This window comes from Hylaeus volcanicus, chromosome 4 (genome assembly GCF_026283585.1).
Source record: "Hylaeus volcanicus isolate JK05 chromosome 4, UHH_iyHylVolc1.0_haploid, whole genome shotgun sequence".
Lineage (NCBI taxonomy): Eukaryota > Metazoa > Arthropoda > Insecta > Hymenoptera > Colletidae > Hylaeus > Hylaeus volcanicus.
In genome coordinates this window covers 27,151,010-27,174,139 of record NC_071979.1, presented here as the reverse complement: position 1 = coordinate 27,174,139, position 23,130 = coordinate 27,151,010, and the positions used below count along the sequence as shown (strand labels likewise).

The 23,130-nt window shown below is 41.0% G+C and overlaps 4 protein-coding genes across 5 annotated transcripts; 2 read left to right on the top strand and 2 right to left on the bottom strand.

Moving 5' to 3' along the window:
- Positions 1-596: 596 nt before the first annotated feature.
- Positions 597-1,502, bottom strand: LOC128875822 (H/ACA ribonucleoprotein complex subunit 2-like protein). Its single transcript, XM_054121731.1, has 3 exons — positions 1,189-1,502; positions 1,008-1,080; positions 597-916 (listed from the first exon to the last, which is right to left on the bottom strand). Exons 1-3 carry the CDS (start codon positions 1,355-1,357, stop codon positions 685-687), a joined length of 474 nt encoding a protein of 157 aa, XP_053977706.1. The 5' UTR covers positions 1,358-1,502; the 3' UTR covers positions 597-684.
- An 87-nt stretch (positions 1,503-1,589) lies between these two features.
- Positions 1,590-6,366, top strand: LOC128875818 (NHL repeat-containing protein 2). Of its 2 annotated transcripts, none has more exons than XM_054121724.1 (9): positions 1,590-1,743; positions 3,397-3,563; positions 3,642-3,801; positions 3,858-4,276; positions 4,358-4,587; positions 4,673-4,898; positions 4,968-5,165; positions 5,242-5,355; positions 5,434-6,366. In XM_054121724.1, exons 2-9 carry the CDS (start codon positions 3,498-3,500, stop codon positions 5,836-5,838), a joined length of 1,818 nt encoding a protein of 605 aa, XP_053977699.1. In that variant the 5' UTR covers positions 1,590-1,743; positions 3,397-3,497; the 3' UTR covers positions 5,839-6,366. The 2 variants fall into 2 exon arrangements, with proteins under 2 accessions (XP_053977699.1, XP_053977698.1); XM_054121723.1 differs by lacking the exon at positions 1,590-1,743 and adding an exon at positions 1,982-2,286.
- Positions 6,367-6,632: 266 nt separating this feature from the next.
- Positions 6,633-12,139, bottom strand: LOC128875823 (MORN repeat-containing protein 5-like). The gene is made up of 4 exons (XM_054121732.1): positions 12,004-12,139; positions 7,374-7,560; positions 6,876-7,035; positions 6,633-6,745 (listed from the first exon to the last, which is right to left on the bottom strand). Exons 1-4 carry the CDS (start codon positions 12,047-12,049, stop codon positions 6,710-6,712), a joined length of 429 nt encoding a protein of 142 aa, XP_053977707.1. The 5' UTR covers positions 12,050-12,139; the 3' UTR covers positions 6,633-6,709.
- A 69-nt stretch (positions 12,140-12,208) lies between these two features.
- LOC128875816 (mucin-2) lies at positions 12,209-20,680 on the top strand. The gene is made up of 6 exons (XM_054121715.1): positions 12,209-12,596; positions 14,388-14,544; positions 14,882-15,188; positions 15,262-19,210; positions 19,293-19,654; positions 19,733-20,680. The coding sequence occupies exons 2-6, from the start codon at positions 14,417-14,419 to the stop codon at positions 20,057-20,059; spliced, it is 5,073 nt and encodes a 1,690-aa protein (XP_053977690.1). The 5' UTR covers positions 12,209-12,596; positions 14,388-14,416; the 3' UTR covers positions 20,060-20,680.
- The last annotated feature ends 2,450 nt before the right edge of the window (positions 20,681-23,130 follow it).

Below are 23,130 nucleotides of genomic sequence, written 5' to 3'. Positions count from 1 at the left end.
AATAATAAATTGTTTTCATTCACTGTGTCTGTGAACACACCTTCGAATTTGAACACTTAAACGCTGATTGCTAAGCACGACAAACGATTATTACTATCAGATTTTAATAACGCGAAGTTTTATAATTACCCTTTGAAGATTCAAAGATATTCTGAGAAATACACGGAATGAAATTGAAAACCAAATCAAAGTGATCATTCGGAAGTCTCGACTGACGATTCAAACAGATTTTCGGATATCTTTGTGAACGTTAATCGAAATTATGGCGACATCTATGTCAAATTTCATTTTACCCGCCTAATATAAAAGCAAAGCTGTATATACGTATGTATGCATGCCGCTTCGAGAAATATGATTTTTATCTTAAGCTACATTTTAATATTCTATTTTCAAATGCACAGACGATAAATAAAAGTAATTTTTAATTAACCTCGCATAGGAGTTGTGATCAAAAATTAATTGCGTTTCTGTAGCTTTATTTTCAAAGCTAAAAAAAAGCAGCATTGAATACATGCAGTTAATTTTTGAATACAATCGTGTAACGTGTGCTTTATTCTAAAAAATAAGGATATCGATATTCAACAATACTCGTTCGCTGTACAAAATATCTGGTGCGTTTATTCGATACATTCGTATATTCTATTTACAAAATGGCCAAAAAATGCCAAGAAATTTAATATAAAACTATAATGGCGCCGATAGCGTCATCATAGCAGCTTTCACTTCGTCGTAGAGATCTTTGTAATCCGCGTGTTCCTTAATGAGTACCATAAGGCTCCCCCTTTTCATACCCATCGCATTACCAATATCTTGTCTTGATGGAGTATAGCAATAAGGAATATTCTTATCTTCACATACAATTGGTAAATGACACATGATTTCTATTGGAAAAACATCTCCAGCAAACACAACCAATCTAAGAAGATAAAATTTTGATTATAGAAATATGACAAAATTTACTTTCATCTTAATAATTTAGTCAAAACTTGAGTAAATATTTAATGTACCCATGCTCTCCTTTGCGAAGGTGCTTCTGAACATCTTTCAATCCATTTCGAAGGTATGTCTTCTGCTTCGAAGCTGAAATGGTTATATTACAAATGTACAAATACTACAAATATTTTATACAACATCCTCACCGTAACAAAAAAAAATTTTCTAAAGATCTGAAAATTACAATAAGATTACCTTTTTTGATACACTTATAAATTTTTTTCGTTAATTTTTTTGGAGCCATAGGTCTGGCTATGGTATTTATGTATTTCAATTTGTCCTCATAACTAATTTCTGTAGAGTCTGCTCCTTCAACTTCTTTTATGCTGTCATCAATTTCCATTTTGACTGGCGATTGCTCCATTTTACACAGAAAGAATGACAATTTTTTTTAAAAATTTTATTTTATTTCGTCCACGTGTCTTCGATCTACTGAAAGGACGCTAACCTAACCTAAACCACCTAACTAAACATTAGCGCTCATGGAGACAGCATAAGCGTAATGTAAACTCGCCCGTATCAAGAGATAGGTTATGTTGTGACTTAAAACGTTACATAAAAACAGTCCTTTCAACCGGCTTGAGGTGTTTATGTCATTTCACGATGATGTCAATGATTAGACGACGTAAACCTGGAAACAAAACCACGTTATTCTGTCTCGTGACGATAGTAGTGATTTTATTCCAGATCATTTATCTGTGGATCGAAATATCGATCGCGGAATCCCCTCAAGAGAAGTCAGTGCATTGAGTAAGGATCAAATTTGAGAACCTGCTAGGTTATCGTTAGTTCTTAGATTTTAAGATGGCCATGATCATAAGTATTACTTATAAGCGTAACGTAAGCATAAGATACGCAAAATAGAATGGACTGAAAGTAATCAAGTGGAATTATATTTTCAATTTTTTTAAAGTGTATATATCTTTCGAAATTTGTCTAATGTTACAATCACGCATGCGTGAACAATCCAAGTCCGTCTGACAATTCAATCATACAAGATTCTGTTCCACCACGTTCCTTTCATTCTAGAATAAAGTGTTTGAACGTTTCACTCTTCCTAAGTTATAAACTATTTTCGTAAATTTGTTGCTTCCATTGATTATTTTTCTACATATTTTAACCGTACAAAGTAAACAATGACCGTGCGAGATACCATTAGAGAATTAACGCAAGTATGCATGGAGATTCGTAGTAGCTTGGAGTCGCTTGACAGAAAGGAACAGGAGAAATTAATATTAAGGCATATCAAAACGTTTGCGGGCAAAGGGTTGCGAATCGCCGATTTCAAAACAGGTTATTGCTTTCGATATATTTTTCTTGATCAGTGTTTCTTGTGTACGTATAAAAAAAATCGTCAACAATTGAACGGTAGGTTGCGTCGAAACGCGTGCGTGTCTTTCCAGCGTTTAGAAATTGATCGATATTGATCGTTTGTTGCCATTGACATTGTTGTGAATGTTCTTGGCGAGCAAGTGAGTAATACGTTGTCTTCAGTTTTTCGAAATACCAAATTTTTTGTCGACTTTCTTTATATATAATTCAAAGCATTAAAAGCTAACAAATTTCTTGTCAAAGATAAGTTTCGATCATCGAACTCGTTCATCGAAGAATTTTTAACCTAACCTAAAATCCAAATACAAGTCAATATTAATTTGCGAAGGATGAAAATTCAGAGAGGGCGACAAAAAATACATAATTTGATTATTACAATGATCTACAAGTTATATTTGCCAAATTTTCTGTGCATGTAACCATAGCAAAACTTGTGTATTGTGGTTACCTGAAGAAGATTTTAACGGTTCTCTCTGGTTTTCGTTAGGTGAAAAATACCGCGTGCGATAGTATTCATGTTGCGCAACGAAGAGTCTCAGAAATCCAAGGAACAAAACACAAATGATATTGGGGGGGTGAATGTAGTAAAATCGAATCAACCTATGCGTTTGATCAGTAAAGAGAATGTTTGTCTTATGGAAGAGGAAATACGCGAATATGTTAAGCTCCAAGAACTCGAGAGAGTTCTCGATCAAGAGCTATCTGATTTGAGAATTCAGGACAGAGAATTTCGTTCCACCGAAGAAACTATGGATTTATTGCATAAGTACAATGATATAAGAGATGCGACTCAGGCAGTCTTGGGGGAAATAGCTGTAGCAAATAGAACTACAGTTAGGAGTTTGTACCCACGTTACGGTTTATCCACAGAAGAAGATTAAGTCCATGTTGTTCTTTTCCTTGCTACCATCCCTTGTTCATCCCATTTTTTTTTTATCCATAGTATCTATTTCATTTAATGTCACTAAAATTGCACGGTTCTTTTCAATGTTCTAATCTTCGACATAGAATTGATCATATATCGCAAGATAACTAAATTTTCAAAGGAATTCCTTCTTTTGAATATGTCAGGATTGGAATGGTTCAACGTCACAGAGGGATTATCTGTATATCAACATCTTGCTGGAAAGATAATCTTTTTGGATTTCTTTACCTACTGTTGCATCAATTGTATGCACATTTTACCAGATTTAGATGCTCTTGAAAAACAATTCTCAATCGCCGATGGCCTAGTCGTTGTTAGTACATATAACATTCTTTATAAAATAGACTGTTGCCCCTTGATCATCAAGTACATTAATAATGTCTGTTTATAGATTGGTGTACATAGCGCAAAATTTTCAAACGAACGCGATTCAAAGAGATTGTTATCAGCAGTGCAAAGGTACAATATAACGCATCCAGTTGTAAACGATTCGACGCTATCAACATGGCGCAATTTAGGAATCTCCTGCTGGCCATCTGTAGTAATGATAGGTAAGTTGAATGGAATTATTTAAAACCTTAAATAAAAAAACTTTTATATATTATAGGTCCTATGGGCGAACCATTGGCAGTCTTTGTAGGAGAAGGACACAAAAAAGAAATGCTCCTATACACAAACGTAGCATTGGCTTATTTTAAATCATTGAATCAAATTTCGAAGAAAAATCTTCCTTTGCAATTGGCAAGGCACTTATTGCCTACAGGAGGAAAAGAGAATCTGTTGTTCCCTAGCAAGTTAGAAGTTTTTCAAAGTGGACAAAGAGAAAGTCTTATCATAGCCGACACGGGGAACAATAGAATATTGGTAACAGATGTAACAGGAAACGTGGAACACATCATTGGTGGTTCCCAGTCGGGTTTTAGAGATGGGGACTTTGAAAACGCTACGTTTAACGCTCCTCAGGGTGTATGCGCGTTAGGTTCTTCTATTTATGTCGCCGATAATGAGAACCACGCGATTAGAAAGGTAAAAAGTCAACGCATCAATCTGTGTAATCGTACATGATCCGAAATATATCTCGCAATATTAACGTAAAATCGTTTTCAGATAGATTTAACAAAGAGGACCGTAACTACGGTCGCTGGCACGGGTTCTCAAGGTCATGATTACGTGGGTGGCAAACCTGGTAAAGATCAAGCTCTGTCTTCTCCATGGGACGTAGCTATTTACAACTACGAACATGATAAACATATCGTACCAGTGTTGTTGATTGCGATCGCGGGTACACATCAGATTTGGGCTCTTTTCTTGGAAGACACTACTTGGTGGAAGGACAGGTAACGCGAGCAATCTTTTAATATTCATGACGCTTCGTCTTTAATTGATAGGAAAGTAACATTTTCCATTCTCAAATACTTGCAGAAAATATAAAGCTGGCACGTGCGCTGCGATTGTTGGAAGCGGCAGGGAGGAGAATCGCAATAACTCTTATCCTCATACGGCTGGTTTAGCGCAACCGTCTGGATTGGTCGTCGTTCAAGAGAAAAAGGTCGCCTTTTTTGCGGATAGCGAAAGCAGTACTGTTAGACGCATAGATTTAAACAACGGGCGAGTTTCTGCGGTTTGCGGTGCGAATAAGAATCCATCGGTTAGTTTGAGTGCGAAACTAATTTTAGTAACGATTCAAGTTGATACCGAGTTTGGAAACATTTAACAGGATCTACATGATTATGGAGACACCGATGGTGCCCAATACGACGCTAAACTTCAACATCCTTTGGGAGTAACATGGCATGCTAACGAAGGTGTCGTCTACGTAGTCGATACCTATAATCACAAAATTAAAAGAATCGACCCGATCGGGGGCCACTGCAAAACCATCTACGGTGGTGGAAAACCTAACGAGAAATTTTCAGTACGTTTTGTTAGGATAGTCTTCTACACTGTTGCCTCATTCATATTTATGGTCGTAAATCTCGTGTATTTTACAGTTCGACGAACCCAGTGGCATCGCCGTCAGTTCCAACGGGGATCTCTTGTATGTAGCTGACACTAATAATCACGCTGTTAAGGTCATCGACGTGAAGAACGAAGACATTACTACGGTAAATTATTTTTAACAAACGCTTTTAATAAAAACATTATGGTTTCGATATACATATATATTTGCCTTTGTGTTTCAGTTGTCCATAAAAATTCCCATAATCGAATTAGACGACAGTTCTGAAAACGTTTACCATTTTGATACGACGATCAGCGAGAAGGGTGGCGAATTGAATATTACCTTCGTCGTTACTTTTCAAGACAGCGATTTGAAATTGAACCCGGACGCGCCTCAAACGTGGACCGTGAAGTTACCATCAGCGAGCGAATGGACAGTTAAAGCGAAGTCTGGCAAGCTTTCGAGTCCAGTATCGATGAATGTTACCGAAGGAAGCGGAATGCATGAGGTACATGTGAATTTAGATATCATAGCTTGCAAAACCACCGAATGTATACCAAAGAAAGTATCCGTAGTGTATCGTGTACGTCAGAAGACGAACGCATCTGACGTTATAACGGAACAGACGAAACTCGTTATTAAATAATAATGATAAACGTTTTTTCATATCATTAGTTTATCTTCAACGATTTTAACTTCTTGTTTAAATACCGGAGTAGTTTTGATCAGGAGTTGATTGTTAATTTTCATCCAGAATTAGAGTTGTTTCAGGACACCGACAAACCCTTTCTAGATTTTCTCTCCTCTCGATGCGATCGTCCCGTTGAAAAGTGGTCAATCTCAAAGGGGAAAGAAGGGTCAGAATAAATTTTTCAAAATTATTCTACTAACTTATGCGTTTCCTTTAAGCAAGGAAAATTCTCTTTGGTAACTAGGGGTTATGCGAAAGTGTGAATGTTTTTGAAATTTTATATTTTTTATTGAAAAGAATGATTTTTGTACTACGTATGCAAAAACTGAACAAATGTTGAATATATAGTACAAGATGGATGATTTTACACGATATACTTAAGTGACTTATTGTATTAACATTGAGTTAACTGAAGAGTGTCTAGAGGACAGAATGTTACATTAATTATGTTAACAAATCTAATAAAAAAAAGTATTCAGGCAATGCGCAGATATTAATAAAATTATATAAAAAGCTTTACAATTGCAGAAAAAACGACGTTTGTAAGTTGCGTATCCTGTAGGTAATAAGTGCCTGCATCCTTTTAGATATAGACACCAAAATCAGGAAACTTTACTTTTAGAAGAAAAAAAAATGGATTTACAGGACCTTCGTAATGAACGACTCGTGTGCTCGTACCTTTGCCACCAACTATCAGGCGAGTCGTTTGAGAACGGTAGCAAGCCAGGAAATAAATCTCGTGCATCGACATTTTTGGAGAACCAATTTTCGTGAATATCTTCACGATGTCCTGTCGGCTCGTTCCATGCCTTTTGGCAGTTGGTTTTTATCCATCTAGCCATTGTCGCAGTTGGTATCTCAACTATCTTGGAGTTTCAGCTGTTTTAAAGCTTGTAACACGATTGTCTTCTATACAGGATGTTCTTAGAGACTGGGACAAGCAAGTGCCAGCTACAGTCATCCAGTATCTAGAATCATCCTATATAGCATACCTTCTTCAAATCTCGATAAGCCACGATACAATGTGTACGTGGATCAAATATTCCTATACCCGCATCGTAACACTCAGGTGGAATTAGATAATCTTCTTCGTTGTTAGTCCGCAGTGTTGCTCCTGCTGGTCTTAATCCATGGTTGAGGCATATGTAGTATCTGTAAGTCATTGTCGATTACTCGACTACTTTCTAATGCGATCGATGCTCGAAACGTCCGCTGCATTCAATGACATGCAAATCAGTTATCGAACGAGAGTGACACGCGTTACAGTTATAGAATTGCTTGTAATGATACATGTTACAATGCAGAGACGCTTCAACCTGTGTCACAATCGCTCGTTAGACGATTACGGGCTTGCATCGAGCATCGATTTGCATAAGAAATTGTTTTAAGAAGCATCGACTTTCGACTCGGTGAATGATCATATTTCTTTTATCGAGAGTGCGATACTCTTACAAAATAATAGTCGATCTCTTGAAAAGTCTGCACCGTACCGTCTATCAGGAAACTTGCAGTACTTCCAGCCGTTTGTGCTGAAGACCAAACCATCGTTAAAGGTATATCGTTTCTCTTTACATTCACCTTGGCGCCAAATACCGTCGACTCTTTGCCCTCGGGGCCAATACAAACTACCGTGACCATGAAACGTGCCATCGCGTAACTCCCCTTCGAAGACTGCGCCTATCGTGGACAAACCAAACGCAAAGTAAGAATTTAGACCTCTTTAATCACCTTCTAATACCTGGTTTTTATTTTCTAGCTCCGACAGATGCGAACCGAGCGACGATAGAATCAAGAATTAGCGAGGAAACGGGTCGAGTTCGTACTTCGCTTTTTATTTCTTTTAAATCGTTGAACAACCGATAAGAACAAACATTTTACGGTTGTGTTATATAGGTAAGCCTGTGCCAGGGCAGTAGTGCAGCGGTCGCAGGTGCGAAAAATCGTCGAGAGAGAGGGGAGGAGAGAATGTGCTCTCGTTCCATTTATTCGTGGCACGAGCTTTTATAACCTTAATGAGATTCGCAGGTCGAACGTACGTATTTTGAGAGCGGGATTCTCGAACTATCGGTAAATGAAAAACGCGTACGAACTGTAGAGTACACGTAGCAACCGAAATGGTCGCACGTAACGGTACGCCGTCGACTTACGCGCGAGAAATGCTCGATGTCGTGCTCAAAACCAGTACGTGTGCCTGTGCATAACGTACCTCGTAGACAGAATTATTGGTGTTAGCGTGTATGCACACCTTGTCGTCCCCGTTTTTGACCCACCGGTACTTAACGAAATTTAATCCCGCGTATGAGAGATCAGTCGCGACGTCCACGTATTCGTACGGATGCTGTCCTTTCCCGCCTCTTCCTTGCCCCATCGAGGGGAGACGAGACAGTTGCTCCAAAATAATATCTCTGCTGATTAACTTCGAGATAATCGGTAGAACAGACATTTTTTGGATGGAATCGGTTATTCCGTTGCATAGAAATTAAATATTCATGAGGTTATTCTTGTCCTTTCCGGGAGCAGTTGGGAGTTTAAAATTGCTGATAATTTATATTGATAATATACGAAGCATATATTGGTATATAGTTTCTCAATTGAAGAAGTATACAGAGCTCAAGCGAAATAAAAATTAAAAATTAGGTCAAGTGTAGACTGACTCAGACATTTCTCTGACGTATCGCAATTCGTCTGATTTGCTGTTTCATCGAAACTAACATAGACGTTTTAATATTACGTTTTGCAAATTATACTAACTGTGTGGTAAACGGAATTTGCCGATTCCTTCCATGCCGAGTGTGCACCAAGAGCCCTTATACTCGCTGCCATCGATGAACCGTGTCTCCTCTTCGAGATCTATCAGTTGCGAGATCATCTTCGTCTAATTACTTCTAATTTTTTCTAATAATATATATCAGCGCCTTGAATCAAAGGCGAAATATCCTGAGAAAAAGTGTCACGCCTCGTTGACCTTAATTGTTCGGAACAACGCTGAATCGCTACTCACTGAACGCCGCTGACGATAGCAATCTGATAGTCGCAATCGAATTTGTTTTGTGTTCCAATTCCTTGAGTACAGGTATTTGGTATTCAATTTTTTTGAATGGTGACATTCTGTGATATTCGAATGTCGGAATAGTAATCAAATAATACGATCTCCTATAATTATTATTATAATCTCTCTGATAGTAATTCACTGGTATTCGAATACCTATGAAATACTTGAATACCAAATGATTCGCGTTGACCCAGTTCCGTCGCGGACACACCTATTCGACACGGTCAAATGCTCATTCACGTTCGAAACATATGGTCAATGAAAAAAAAAGAAAAAAAGAAAAGATGACACGATTCACCTGCGCGCGTATATATTATCTATCCTATGGGAACGTCTGCGAACGATTAACGGTATTCGTTTATTCTCTTTCCCTTTCCCATCTTTCGTCTGTTTTAAGAAATATTCGGCCCGGCCGGCGGGTCCCGTTCAAGGATCGCGGAACCATCACGGGAGGAAAACACACAGAGGCTCCGTTAGGATGTTCCACGAGACCAATCGCTTAGGCGAAGTCGTTCTAAGTAACGTTATCCGTCGACGTCTCGATCGTCTATCGATCCTAAGACAGGTACTCGCTCGACCGATGTCACCAAACGCGAGTCCATTCGAGGAAACTAATCCGTGCCCCTGCGGGAAGTAAGCGTGCATTTTTATTCGTTGAAATAAAAGTCAGTTTTTTTAATGTTAATTTTGTTTGTATTTTCGTTTCGTTACTCGAATTCGAACCGATTGCTATTGTATTTGAGTGTACTTGGGTATCAATTTATTTCAGGGTTCGCGCACGAAAACCGCATACGTTCTCGGAGGCAACGTTCCACCCGAAATTCCATGGCAACGTTACGAATATACCATCAAGAAAGCAATTTATTCGGTCGATGTACCGTTAATCGTCGTGTGTCTGTTGACCAAGTAAAATCGTACTCCAAAAAGTTCGGCATCGCTTGCGACCGTGTTTCGCTTCGAAAGTTGCTAGTTCGTCGCGACACAAGTACTAATCGGACCGTTTCACATTTTTCTCGGTGCTGCTTGGTCGAGCTCCGAAGCTACAATGCCGAGGAGACCCGAGAATCAAACACATTAAAACGGGGTCCATTACGTTTCTAATAATAAGGATCAACATTTTCTCGAAATAATCATACTTCGCTACATTGCATAATTCATAAAACAGTTATATTCGATTTATGTATTTTACATAAAAACTGTAAAGATTCGAAACGGTCATTTGGCCAACCTCGGTAAGTTTAGCGTTAATGATCATTCATTCTCGAAAGTCTGCTGTTCTTTTTTCATCGCAATCGCAACCACGAGAAGACGTTGGTTTTCAATTTCATTTCATCGAGGGTAATAATTACCACGTATTAATCTAAGGCAGTACGATTCAACGTCGACGATCGAACAAGTAAAAATCGATCGAGACCGGTTAATCACTTTGTCGAAGAGTAGCGACTTTAGCGCACGCTCGATAGAAACTCTCTCACCGTTGCATTCCGCAGTTCCGAAATATTATTACACCGACCGAGTAATCCCTCCTTCCGTTCTGTTTTCATCTCCTTTTATTCGTTCAACTCGGTTCCACGCTGGTCCTTCGACCTCATACTATCCCTTCTTTCTTCTCTCCTCCCTTCCTCCCCCCCCCCCCTCCCCGCCCCGGAGCTCCCGATACACAGTGGCGGATGTATACACACTTTATACACATCGATACGTCGCGCGGTGATGGACTAACCTTTATTCGAATAATGGACGACGAACGAAACGGTAGATAGACTACTTTGACCGAAAGTAAAATAGTTTTCACTGTTAATTTTCAATCTGTAGTTTCTGTGTTACAATTATTAGTATGCGTGACAGTGCCAAGTTCTTTGATATTAATCCATGTTACTGAAAGTTTTTTATTCGATAATTAGTTTCTTAGAGATTATGTTATTATTTCTTGAAAAATGAAAAGGAATTTGTACGCGAGTCTATTGGAATCGGGGAACGGGGAATGATCGATAACTTTCGGACAGGAAGTAGGGGGAACCCCGAAAAGGTACTTCCAGCCCAAGACCCTCCGAATGATATCTTGTTTACTTCGGGGCAACGTTCACAAAATTGTCTACGTTCCCTTAAATATGTAAGATGATTATATCGAAGAATGTAGCATATTCAAGTATACTGAATTATAATAATTATAAGCTGCATATTATTTTACCAGTCGCGAGCAACCCTTAAAATTTGGAATGACGAATGAAAAATGAAAAAAATTCGTTTCGTGTTGGAAAACAACATGAATTATGCAGCAGCATCGTTACACATCATTCTACTCAACTATTACTCATTCGACTATTACTCAAATGAACTTGTGCCCGTTTCTGGTAATTACCATATAGATTTCCTGTCGCTTCTTCCGCGAAATGCCTGGAATGTCTTTTTTGTCGAATAATTAGATGCATAAAGTGACGTATCATTTTGTCCCGCATTGTATGTCCGCCACCGTATACAGGGTGATCCAATTTGAGCATACAATTAATACAGAAAAATTGAAGGACTATCGTTTGGTCCAATTGTTTTGTATGTTAAGTGCATATAGTGAAAATGACTGATTTCGTTTAGATATATCGATTTCGCGAGACATTTTGCGTAAAAAAAAAAATGAAGTCAAGGTCTGAATTAGGTCGAAAAATAAATACTTTAGGAGATACGGCGAATCCTGTCTAAGAGGCGCAACCGATAGATACAACTTAAAATCAAAGTTCGATTATCCTCTTATCTAGTATGGAGCAAGGAGCTCTAAGAAATGTTGGGGATAGCCACGCGTCTCTTAAACAGGATTCACTGTATCGATTCTAATACTATACAAAAAATGAGATATCTGCTAAAGCATTGAAACTTTTGCACACTCCAACCATCCTTACACGATATCAATTTACATAGCACCTGGTCAGATAGTTCCTGGATTCTTTATCTTTAACTTCGTGTAGTTTAATATAGCGCGAGGCCTTATTTCTACCGCGACACCGAATTCCTTATCGTCGATGGTCAACCTCGTCCCAGTTTTTCGAATCACCCTGTATACGTTCCCGTGTACTTACTCCGGCGTACGTCTGCCCCCTCTGCGTGAACCGTTCCGGCCAACATCTCTCGGCTTCTCCAGGTTCACCCTTTCCCCATCTTTTCGTTGGAAAAGAACGAAGACGGTGGTTGCCCCCTCCCCTCGCGATCGCTTCTCTTTCTCAGTCCGATGCACTCGTCTCAACGAAGGATCCGAGCGCCACGCAGTACGCGCTCATCCAAGGTAGGAGACAGTGGAAACGACGACAGGTGGTACGGGAAGAAGGGCGGCGCACGCTCTCGCAGGACACCCAAAGGATAAGAAGAGAAAACGGGAAATCAAAGGCCGCCAAGTGCACCGATAAACGAGGGAGAAAGAAAAAGAAAAGAAGAAGGAAACCAACGAAAGACGCACACGGAAGAATATCCTGTGGATATCGCGGCGGGGTAGCCGGGTGGGTCGATTCTCGGTGTAGCCATCGAAAGATTGGATTATCTCTCCGGCCACGCCAGACCAGATAGTGCAGGTTCACGGAAGCCGGGTAAATAAAAGTGACAAAAGGGACCGGAAGAAATTGGCAACGCGGACGCGGTTTCCTCGAGGAGCACATGCCCCGCGTCAGAGATCATTGAGGTATTTTCTATCATCGGAGTAGAGCACCCAGTCCATCGCGCGCCCTACAGGCCGCAGGCCAGTTTCGAGGACGGGGATTTTTGTTGAACTTGGGAATCCCCTTTGATTATTCTCGCCACGGGCTACCAGGGGACGTGTGCCCCCCCTTTCGAGACGGCTAAGACTATCTGGGTACCGTAGAATAAGACTGCTCCGTATAGAGACTCGGAGGATTCTTTCTCGTGATGTATAGAAACTCGTAACTGCGGATGTTTATGCGAATTCATGTTTTTATATACATAGATCTGAAGAACAGATATTGTAAATTGGAGTATGTCTTGTCTTTTAAATGTTGTAATGTGTATTGTACTTTTTTATATTTAACTTATTTATGCATTTGTAAACATCCTTACATATTGTTGTACGTTTACATTTGTTATAAATATCCGCAGTCTTCTTGCAACCTTTTCAATGATTGATATTTAGAGGAATTTTGAGGAAAGGATTGTAAATTGCTTTTTTACGTAGTAGTTTATACTTTTTAATGGAACTTAATACTAGCCTGACCGCAGGCATCTTTATTGGAAAGGGGCAGCTCGTTCCAGGATGTTGAAGATCAAGCATTTATTTACGAATAATGTATTAAACGGATGTTTATGAAACTTGGATTCTAAAAATTCATGTACATGTATAAAGATATACTTAAAGATTCGTATATAGATTCATAAAGATCCGCTGAATACATTATTTTTAAAAAATTCGTAAAGAAATGCCCCATTTTCTGAACCAAGTTTCCCCCCTAATAGTATACATCATGCGTTTTACAAGCAGATTCCATTCGAACATAAAAAAAAAAAAAAATGCTAAAGCGTAGGATATATACTCTACGATTTTCCATTAAAATTTCAAATTATTCGCGTTTATAGCTTCCTCGCAAACAATTTCACGATGAACGTCTTCTTTTACTGCCTACGAATGAGAATACCCCCCTTAATGGACTCCCGGAAGGTAGGCGCTGGAATTAATAAGCCCATGTGAATGGGCTCCCGACACGTGAAGTGTTAACTCGATGTGCACGAAGAGTCCAAGCTGGACTCCCGAGAATGAACCCTAATTATATCGCGCATCGAATATGAAGCTTTAAACATCTCGCGATAAAAACACTTGTTGTGTATAAAAAAAGGGAAATTTCCTTTCCCAGATTAAACCTCTCGAGGGACGAATTACTTCATTACGAATAAACGATATAATAATTCGATTCGAAAAAGTGTCTTCGAGACTAGCCACTTGTCTAATCGTACCGATAGATATAAATGTGACGATGACGTTGTATCATGTCCCTCGAGAGGTGAATGGCAATGTTAACACTTTATCTAAGGGGAGCCTATTTATCAGCTTTTTAATTCCAGTGTTTGTTCACAATTTGCAGTTGGAACGCGCGTATCGCGTTTACTAAGCGATTTACCACGCGACGGAAAACCGGTCGTCACGTTAAGGCGATGGCCCGTAAGGGGGTAGCATGGAATCGAAGGGTCGTTAACCGAAAAAGAAGACGAACTCGTCTTCCGTCGCTTCTGTCTTTTCTTTCGATCTATTTTCCCGCGCGCTTACATGGCCATCGGGCCTCGTGGTGGCCCTTTTTTTGCGTTGTCCCTGCTTCGATGCTCGTCGTCGCTTTCGATCAGCGATAGGCAAAACCCTAGGCTTCGAACGAATCTCGAGTTTCACGATACGTTTATTACCTTCTCGGTATCTTACGTCTCGTTTCCTTCTTTAGGAAATGCTGAAAAGTTTGTAACTGTTGTTTTCCAGTTCACCTCGCGGACGGAATTCCAGAAGCCATGTCCTTGGAACGGTTTTACGTTACGGCGACGACACTCGTGCTGTTGACGTGTTTAGGCACCAGCGTGGGTTGGCCGTTTCTGGAGCACACTACCGTTTCATCGCCTAGGAAATTTTTCAAATCTAGGTCAGTATTTCGTTACCTGCGCCGAACGCACATAGTCCGTTCGCCTCTGTTAAAGACGAGGAACCAGATTGATGGAAAGATATATACCGCTTCTCCGGTTATCAAAAAGTCGCACCGCTGTCGAGCCTGACTTGCTTGCCGACACTATTTCCTTATCCTATCTTGTATCTTTTACGGGTGTCATTTATATAGTTAATTGCATGCTTCCTATCTTAATTTTTGTTTAATATGTACAGTGTATTATTACTACTTGTCCATGAATCCACGAGTTTTGTACCTACTCTGTACTACACTTTCAATTATTCACGTTCAGTTATCCGTATCGTACGATTTCCAGCGTTGTCCAGGCGGTGTCGATTGTCCCCAAGCAGCACGATGCTAAGAATGGAGTACGCGCGTCAGAGGTCGACAATTTGCCGCCCTCGATCGGCGTCAACTTCTACAGATTGCCTCCTTCGCCAGCCAACTTGTTGAAACCTGATGGCTTTCAATTCTACACGTACAACGAGAAAGGCGACATGATCACGAAACAGATGACCATGCAGGAGATTCAATCTCTAATCGCAGCGGGGGGACCGGATCATTCCAACATGGGAATCCAGGAGCCCCAGAAAGCGGAAGATATCCTTACCGGAGGGAAGAAGGTTGGTAAATGATATTCCATCTGTTTTCAGAACATACCTATTCGTTTCTAATATTCTTCTGGGACATTTCCAGGTAATGGACGTCGTTGAAAAGGTGCAGAGCGTTTTGAAGAGCGCCATGGACAAACCATCGACGTTAACAGGCGCGATTCCCAATTCTGTCCCAGAGAAGGTGAACGTCGAGTGGAGCAACATATTGCCCGCTATTCTGGCTGGCGAAAAGTACCCTGAGAAAATCGACGAACCTCGACCCGTCGAAGAAGCCACCTCCTCCTCAACGGCCTGGAAAGATCCGTTCTCCGATTCGATGAAACTCAACGTCACCGGGACGGTTTTGTCGGAGCCTGGCGAGGCTACGGAGTCCGTAGAGCAAAAGGAAGAACCCATTAGGCACCAGAACAAAACGCAAAAACCGTCTTCAACCGTCACAGAATCAACGATTACGTACACAGAGAAGTTAATGATTCCTGTACCAGTCATCACGGCAGAGCACAAGCCTCCGACCATGTACCACACTACTCAGAGTAGCGCGTTGTTCCAGAAGATAACCGAGATGGTGCCTCTGGAAACTGGGTTTGGAGAAAGTCCTGACCACGATAAGAGTCCTCTTCTATCCTCTTCTGTGCCCACGAAAGATGAGGATGATAGCACTCTGCTGGCAAGTACAATGGTAACTTCAAAGTCCTCTGTCACAGAGGAAACCATGCGTTTACCCACGACGGAAACGAAAACTAAACCTGTAGACACTTTGGTAAACGAGAGCTTAGACAGTGATTCAACGACAAAGTCTGTAACGGACTCTGACAAAACAGAAGCCGTGGCTAACGAATCGTTCACAACCCCTTCGCAGTTTTCTTCAACCTTTGCTCCAAGCACAGATAAATCAGCTATGGAATCATCGACGATGACACATGACACGATAACAAAACTGAACACAACTGAGATGGAGGAAACACAACCCATAAAACCGCTATCCGCAGAGTTAGAAAATTCCCTATCCAGTATGATCAATCAGATCTCCGAAGGGCTTGGCTCTTCCGTGTTGCCTATGTCTTCGGAACTGGAATTGCCCCAGGAGGGAATCGTGGATAAACACAGGAACAGTTCTGAGACCCAAACGAGCACTACAGTATCGATGATTGACACAACGAAGTCAACGATGCAAGAGGAAGAACCACCCAACGTGGAAAGTACGATATTCAAAGAGCCCATTCAAGAATCAACCACCAAGACAACTATGAATCTCAAAGTTGAAAAGGATAAAGTTTCGACGAGTACAACACCTGTAGAAGAAACGATGAGCTACTCTGATGCATTGACAAAGTCCGACGACATTCGCAACGCGACGGAAACGACCAATTTGATTCCCTCGACCTCTTCCTCGGAAACTATGAGTAAAATAACGACTTTCAGTCCCTTTGATTCCCCACAGACAAATGCCACTCAGACATTGAACAGCGAGTCGATGGCGATCATCGAAGGTATACTTCAAACTATTTCAGCCGAAACGAACAGCCCTGTTACGGAGGCAGTCACGATGCCCAACATTTTGCCAGAGAATCTTCCCACCAAAACGTTGGCGAGTGGGCTCGTGGCTGGCTTCGGAACAACCGAGTCGAATGCATCGCAAGATGCAACAACTTCCTTGCCAGATAAACTTGGATCCATAGACGTGACGCCGTGCTCGAAGTCGACCACATCTCTGAAACTGGAGACGCAAACCTCGACGTCTATTTTACCGACTGTCGAAACGGAAGAGAAGAGTTCGAGCGAGAATCAAACTCAAGAGGCGAACGAGGACGTGTTGAAAGTGTCTCAATCACCAAGTCTACAGGAGGAACCAGTAATACTGGAAACAACGGTACGAACAGTGTCCGTTACGCCTGCCAGCGTGGAATATTCTCAAATGGAGAACGACGAGCCATCGACCGTGTCTAAAACCACGTACTCGATGTCTACGACCGAGTCTTCTCCTGTTGATGTCACCTCGAAGGTCGTTACCGATCGAATCAACTCCTCTTCGACAGATATCGTGCAGTCAGATGACGAATCCACGACGATGGCTAGCAACGAAAGCTTCGCGAACACTGAAGTGTCCAGTATCAGACCTGACTCTCAAAACCAGGGACAAGAAAATGTTTCCAGCACAGAGTTCGTGGAGGTGGCACCACGGCCAGAAAGAATCCCACCAGAAGCGCTGAAAAAAGACGATGCCACCTTGATGACCCACTCTGAGGAAGATGTCCTGGGGAAACCATTGTCAGAACCCGTGGACGAAACTGTGAACGACACGATTATAGCTCAGGATAAATTGTCAACGAAAGGGAACGAATCGACTGTCATTACAAATTTGTTGGACACTGAGAAGCAATCGGTTGGAACATCAATGACGTCCTCAATGGACGCCAGTACAACAGAAGCTTCTTTAAAAGAAGAAGTGGAACTTCAAAGTAATGAAAGCAAGATTGATACAACAACCTTTGCATCCATTGACAAAGAACCAGTCACCAGCGCGAAGGAATGGTCCTCCACTACTAGCTTACCGACTATTAGCGCAGAAGAGTCGTACCAAAATTCCAATTTTAGCGAGGCAAATGAAACTGACGCGAGCACCATAAAAACAAATTCAACTCTGGAACCAGGACTTTCGATTCTTGATAGCTTACAAGCGAATCAAACGTTTAAAACAGAATCGACAGACCTACCAATCGTCGATACAACAGTATCCAACGGAACTTTAAACTTGAACAAATCAGAAGAATCTCAGGAAAACACTATAAAACCCAGTAATTCAACCATGGAATTGGGACTCTCAAACCCTCATACAACTCAGGCAAATCAGACACTTGAAAACTTTGGAGATTCAAGCTCGAGCAAGAAACCTATCACCAGTGAAGAGGAGTCAACCTCGACGACAACCAACTTGCCATCTATCGGCACAAAAGCGCCCATAAACGCTTCAACCTCAGATATATCCAACGAGTCTTACGAAAGTATCACAAACATAAGCGATGCGTCTATGAGACCTGGAATCCAAGCTCCTCAGAGTCCCCAAGCTAATCAGATGTTGGGAAACGTAGGCGATTCCACCTCGAGCAAGGTAAACGGTACAGACGTCGATGGGGAGCACAAATGGCAGCGGATATCTTTGCATCAGACAGCTTCCCCGTCGTCGACGAAATTTGCTGCGACCAAGAAGCCACCAGGAGTATCAACTATACTAGAGACAACATCTACGGAAGCAGGAACGCGTTTCCAAACAACGACGACCGCCCCATTGAGCGAGGCCGACACGATAGTGTCCTTAAACGCCTCGAAGAGTATGAACGGCCTGGACACCAGCACCAGAAACGCTAGCATCGATATCATCAATTTCTCCAGGCTTTGCAACGAATTAGCATTCAAATTTTGGATATCAGCGAACAAGGGATTAAGCACTGGGAGGTCCCTGGCTCTCTCACCGTTCGGGATGATCAGCATGTTAGCCATGATCTTCCTCGGCGCACGGGGATCAACGTCTGAACAGATGAACGAAGTCCTAGGACTGGACAACGTGGCCACCTTCAATCCTCATTTAATCTTTCAAAACGTGACGGACACTGTGAGCTTGGCCAGACACCAGGGCATTGCCAACGCTGCCTTCGTTCGCGAGCTGTTCGCAGACAAGATCAAGGTCAGGAAGTTGTTGCCATTCTATAAGGAACAGGCCCAACAGTTCTACGAAGGATTGGTAGCCGAGGTAAATTTCGCCACCATCAGCGACCTGGCGCGTCGTCGGACCAATCTCCTCATCAGGAAGCAAACTGGAGGCAGGATAAAGGATTTCGTGAAGAGTAACGCTGTTCCTTTAAGGTCGCCGCTTGCTGCAATCTCAGCGAACGTGTTCCAAACGGATTGCAACACCAGTTTTGTCAGCACCACAGGTCGGGACGGGGAATTGTACTTTGCAGTGTCCTCAGCATCCAGATTGAGGAAGCTGATCCCAGTTCCAGCTACTGTCTGGCGGTCGAACGTACTTGCAGGTCAGAAATGGGCAAAATTAGATCGATATAATTTTGTTAGGAATAAATGATAAACAATGTTTATTATTCGACTCTGTTGTAGGTTACGAACCGAGTTTGGACGCTACCGCTGTTGCCCTCGGTGGTGTTGATAAGCTCGTCTCGACGATATTCCTCCTGCCCGGTCAACAAGGTCACGCAGCGCCTGGGGACACGTTGGATCGTCTCGAGCAACGACTCCTTAAAGGTGCATTCCAAGACGGAACCTGGAACAAACTCCTCAAGGTTCTTATACCAAGGCCAGGTCTCGAATTGCAGATACCTAAGTTTAGTCACCGATCGGTGGTCAACGCCACCGCCGCCTTGAAGAGGATGGGTCTCGATCGGTTATTTACCAACGACGCTGACTTTAAGGGCATCAATGGTGGAATAGGGAATCGTCTGTTTTTGTCTGATGTTTTACAGGTAAGGATAACTTAGCTTTCTTTCAATTTTCACCTAACATCTTTCTTACAACATCTAGGATTATAATTTTCCTTTTAGATGAATCTGTTCAGTACGTGCGGCGACGAAAATATCGGCAACGGACGTCACCACGTGGAAATTTACCCAGCGAGTCCCTCCCTGCGAAATTCTCAATACGAAGAGCATCGTATGCTAGACGCTGAGAAGAAACTAGATAGCGATTCGGTGATCGATGTTTTGTCAAAGAACTACCGCAGTATTTCGACCAGGGGGTCGATAAGAAACACCGAAAGATCGGAAAACAAACCCAGATTGAAACTGGATCAACCGTTCCTCTATTTCGTGCGGCACAATCCAACGGGTCTCATCCTTCATACGGGCCGTTTCAATCCTAGACTGCTGTAAATTCATCACGCAGAATCATTCGTCTCATTTTGGTCTATTTAATTTCACATCTTATTCGCGTACAATCGAATCGATGAGTATTTTTGTCGTTGTTTCCATTCGCGTTACGCTTAGTCTGATTTTTAAATTCCACGTTCACGCGTTGGTCGTTGGACAAACGGAATAGCGTCACGCGAATATCTGTTAAGTTATTATTGATAATGTTTGTACGCGAATATGGTTACATTATAATACGCTTCTGCGATATTAAGTATGCTTTAGTATCAGCAGAATCGGTAAGAACGAACGGTTGTTGAAGATGCTGTCGTAACAGCGACTCAGCCGAGGGTTTTAATCTTCTATCGCATGAGTTTTACCGAATTCTTCGGAGAGGAATTATTTTTTGGATATTTATACGTCTATGAGTTAATTAAGTGGGCTTGCAGGGCTACAAATTTCCTTAGGGGAATTCACAGAAATTGCTTTCATTGGAATATCATTGGTGTGACAACGTATTATGCGATAGAGGGTTAAAGGACGACTCGAGATTAGGTTAATTAGTATTTTTATTTAAAAAAGACAGAGGAGATATATATTTCGGAATATTTTCGAACAAGAATTAAAATAAACGATTATAATGAACGAGTCACCTATAGAAACACCATTTCTTCAGGATTCCTCCTCCCGTTCTTTTTTCAAATTAGTAACTTCAGTCGGTAAAAGAGCAAATGGTGTCATTTAGCGTGGAAAATACGAACGATTTCACTAAATACTTGGGCGTTTTGCCGTTGAGGCGCTATGATCGTAGGTCAAAATTTTAGTTTTACTAGATGGTCGCTAGATGGCAATTCCATTCAGTTTTACGTCGTTTTAATATATTTTTATATCTTTTCATAAACCATTCCTTTACTTGAACGTTTTTCCCTCTTACAACAACACGTTGAGTATAATGTTTTTTGTTCATAATCGATAAACTCATGAAACTTAATTATCCAAAACAAAAATTCACAATTGTAAAACACATACGAGTATAAATAGTCAAAAATAACAAGGGATAAGAATTTTTCTCTGGCGAGAGAAGGGAGCAATTACGTTTTCCTAAGAATTCGACACTTTCTCATTCCAAACTGACTCTCGACTTGGCGAAATTGGTGAATTGCATTAGCGAAACGTTTAGTCAATCCCTGAGTGGTGTACAATGACACGGTACCCTGATTTCCCGCACTTTGGATCAACCAGTAACGAATGCGTCATTGATGACGTAGATCGGCGTAGACTTTAGTATTGATTCCGTGACGTCATTGAGAGACGTCCCACGCAACAAGCATAACACCGAAATGACGAAATTCTTTTTCATTTGCCAGATTTCTCCAAGCCTTCGAGATATACTGTTCTGGCAAAAGTTTACAATTTTTTCTACCAATGTTATTACTTTCAGACAACACGAAGAAGTTACTCCAGAAGACTAGAAGACTTAGTAGTTGACCAGTGGCGCTACTAGTTCGCTTACTCGCTGTACGCTCAAAAAAATGTATATCAGACCTTGTGTCTAGGTCTGATATACATTCTTCGTAAATGCTTTTTTAATTGCACACTCACACTGTAATTTAACACACATACACGTGTAAATTCGCGGTACTAATGCCTCCCGTAAAAAAGAAAAAAACCAGTGATTTCTCGTATCGCTCGGTTCAGCGACAAATTTACATGTTTAATTAACCATTTATTGTTGAGCAGAAATGCCGTGAAAATACAGTCAGTTCGCTCCACGATCGCGAAAAGAAAAAAAAAGAAACAAACTGTGTAACGCAAGAGTGAACTTAACCGTTATCATAATTTCCCTCCTTTTGGCCCCTTCTAGTTTTACGTGCGACTACAAAGAACGATTATTTCACGGTTCTACGATTGTTGCAGGTTTTGATCGATCAACCGTAAACTCATTTCGAATCTTTTACTCGACAATAGTTCATTCATCTTTCTTCTTCGATTTTTATCTTTGATTTATTCCTTAATGCTATCTTTTTAATTGTTTGTGCTTGCGTAACGAGTTTGAGGTTAGGTTTGAAAGTAGGTCCTGTACAGTGTCATTACGCAATTTATTTTTTATGTAACGATGTCTACGTAAATGAAAAGTCACTACCACAATGGTAGTTGTTTCGGAACTGCCAAATATTACTCCATAAAATCTCGATAAAATTACTAATTATTTTAGGTTTTCATAACCGACGTTGCATCGTGCGACGCAGTTAGTTCTCTTTCGCCTATGGGACACCATGGCACGAGCACAAAGGGCTTGTACACCTGGACCAAGGGACTCGATAGGGACTTTCGAGGGATGAAAACCAATTCGACGGTTTTCTTTTTGTCGCGCAATCTTGCACCCCTTTATGCTACGCTCCTCTCTTTTGTCTACTTTGGCAAAGTCCTTAAACCAGGTTCAGCTGCGGGTTCCTTTGTGCTTGGCCAACCATAGACAACCTCTGTCGTCCCCATACGCCGCGTGTGTGACCTTGGATTTCTGTTTATTTTTTAGAGAATTGTACAGACTTCCTTCTGTCGCATCACGTATTTTCCAGTGGATAAATCGATAATTACTTTAAATCGACAAAATCGACGATCTTTTATCAACAATTTTTAATAAAAAATTCAGTGGTACGGGTCTGCGCGAGGTGTTTATATAGTAGCAAAATTATAGTAATACAATTATTATAAAGGTTAGATACGCTTTTCGTGACGGAACAATCGTTTGTTTAGTAAACACGCGATTTCATTGACTACAAGAGCAACAGGGTCGCTGAGAGTAATTGGAAGGACAAGATTATGCAATCCGCATGTCGCGAATATGTAATATATGTATAAGACAAGAAATAAGCTAAAATCTTAATTCTTCGACTGTAAATTAGATTGTAAATGTAATTTGTGTTGTCCTAACAGTCGAGGCATTTTTGAAATTTCGAAACTAACTAAACAATTTGTATACGTATCCTTGAAGAGGTTATGTACGGATCTCACTTGCTCGTTTAATAAGCGAACTCTTTCATCGATCGAAAAAATTGGAATCGGACTCGGGTGATATCTTTGGTCAAATGTTT

Coding starts and splice junctions, on each gene's coding strand:
- LOC128875822 (XM_054121731.1), bottom strand. CDS start 1,357: ATGGAGCAATCGCCAGTCAAAATGGAAATTGATGACAGCATAAAAGAA. Junction 1,081..1,188: donor TTATAAGTGTATCAAAAAAG/GTAATCTTATTG, acceptor TAACCATTTCAG/CTTCGAAGCAGAAGACATAC. Junction 917..1,007: donor CTTCGCAAAGGAGAGCATGG/GTACATTAAATA, acceptor TTATCTTCTTAG/ATTGGTTGTGTTTGCTGGAG.
- LOC128875818 (XM_054121723.1), top strand. CDS start 2,130: ATGACCGTGCGAGATACCATTAGAGAATTAACGCAAGTATGCATGGAG. Junction 3,802..3,857: donor GCCATCTGTAGTAATGATAG/GTAAGTTGAATG, acceptor TATATATTATAG/GTCCTATGGGCGAACCATTG. Junction 4,588..4,672: donor ACTACTTGGTGGAAGGACAG/GTAACGCGAGCA, acceptor AAATACTTGCAG/AAAATATAAAGCTGGCACGT.
- LOC128875823 (XM_054121732.1), bottom strand. CDS start 12,049: ATGTTGGCCGGAACGGTTCACGCAGAGGGGGCAGACGTACGCCGGA. Junction 7,036..7,373: donor TGCAAGTTTCCTGATAGACG/GTACGGTGCAGA, acceptor AATGACTTACAG/ATACTACATATGCCTCAACC. Junction 6,746..6,875: donor CTTATCGAGATTTGAAGAAG/GTATGCTATATA, acceptor ACTCCAAGATAG/TTGAGATACCAACTGCGACA.
- LOC128875816 (XM_054121715.1), top strand. CDS start 14,417: ATGTCCTTGGAACGGTTTTACGTTACGGCGACGACACTCGTGCTGTTG. Junction 15,189..15,261: donor TCCTTACCGGAGGGAAGAAG/GTTGGTAAATGA, acceptor GGACATTTCCAG/GTAATGGACGTCGTTGAAAA. Junction 19,655..19,732: donor TTTTGTCTGATGTTTTACAG/GTAAGGATAACT, acceptor TTTTCCTTTTAG/ATGAATCTGTTCAGTACGTG.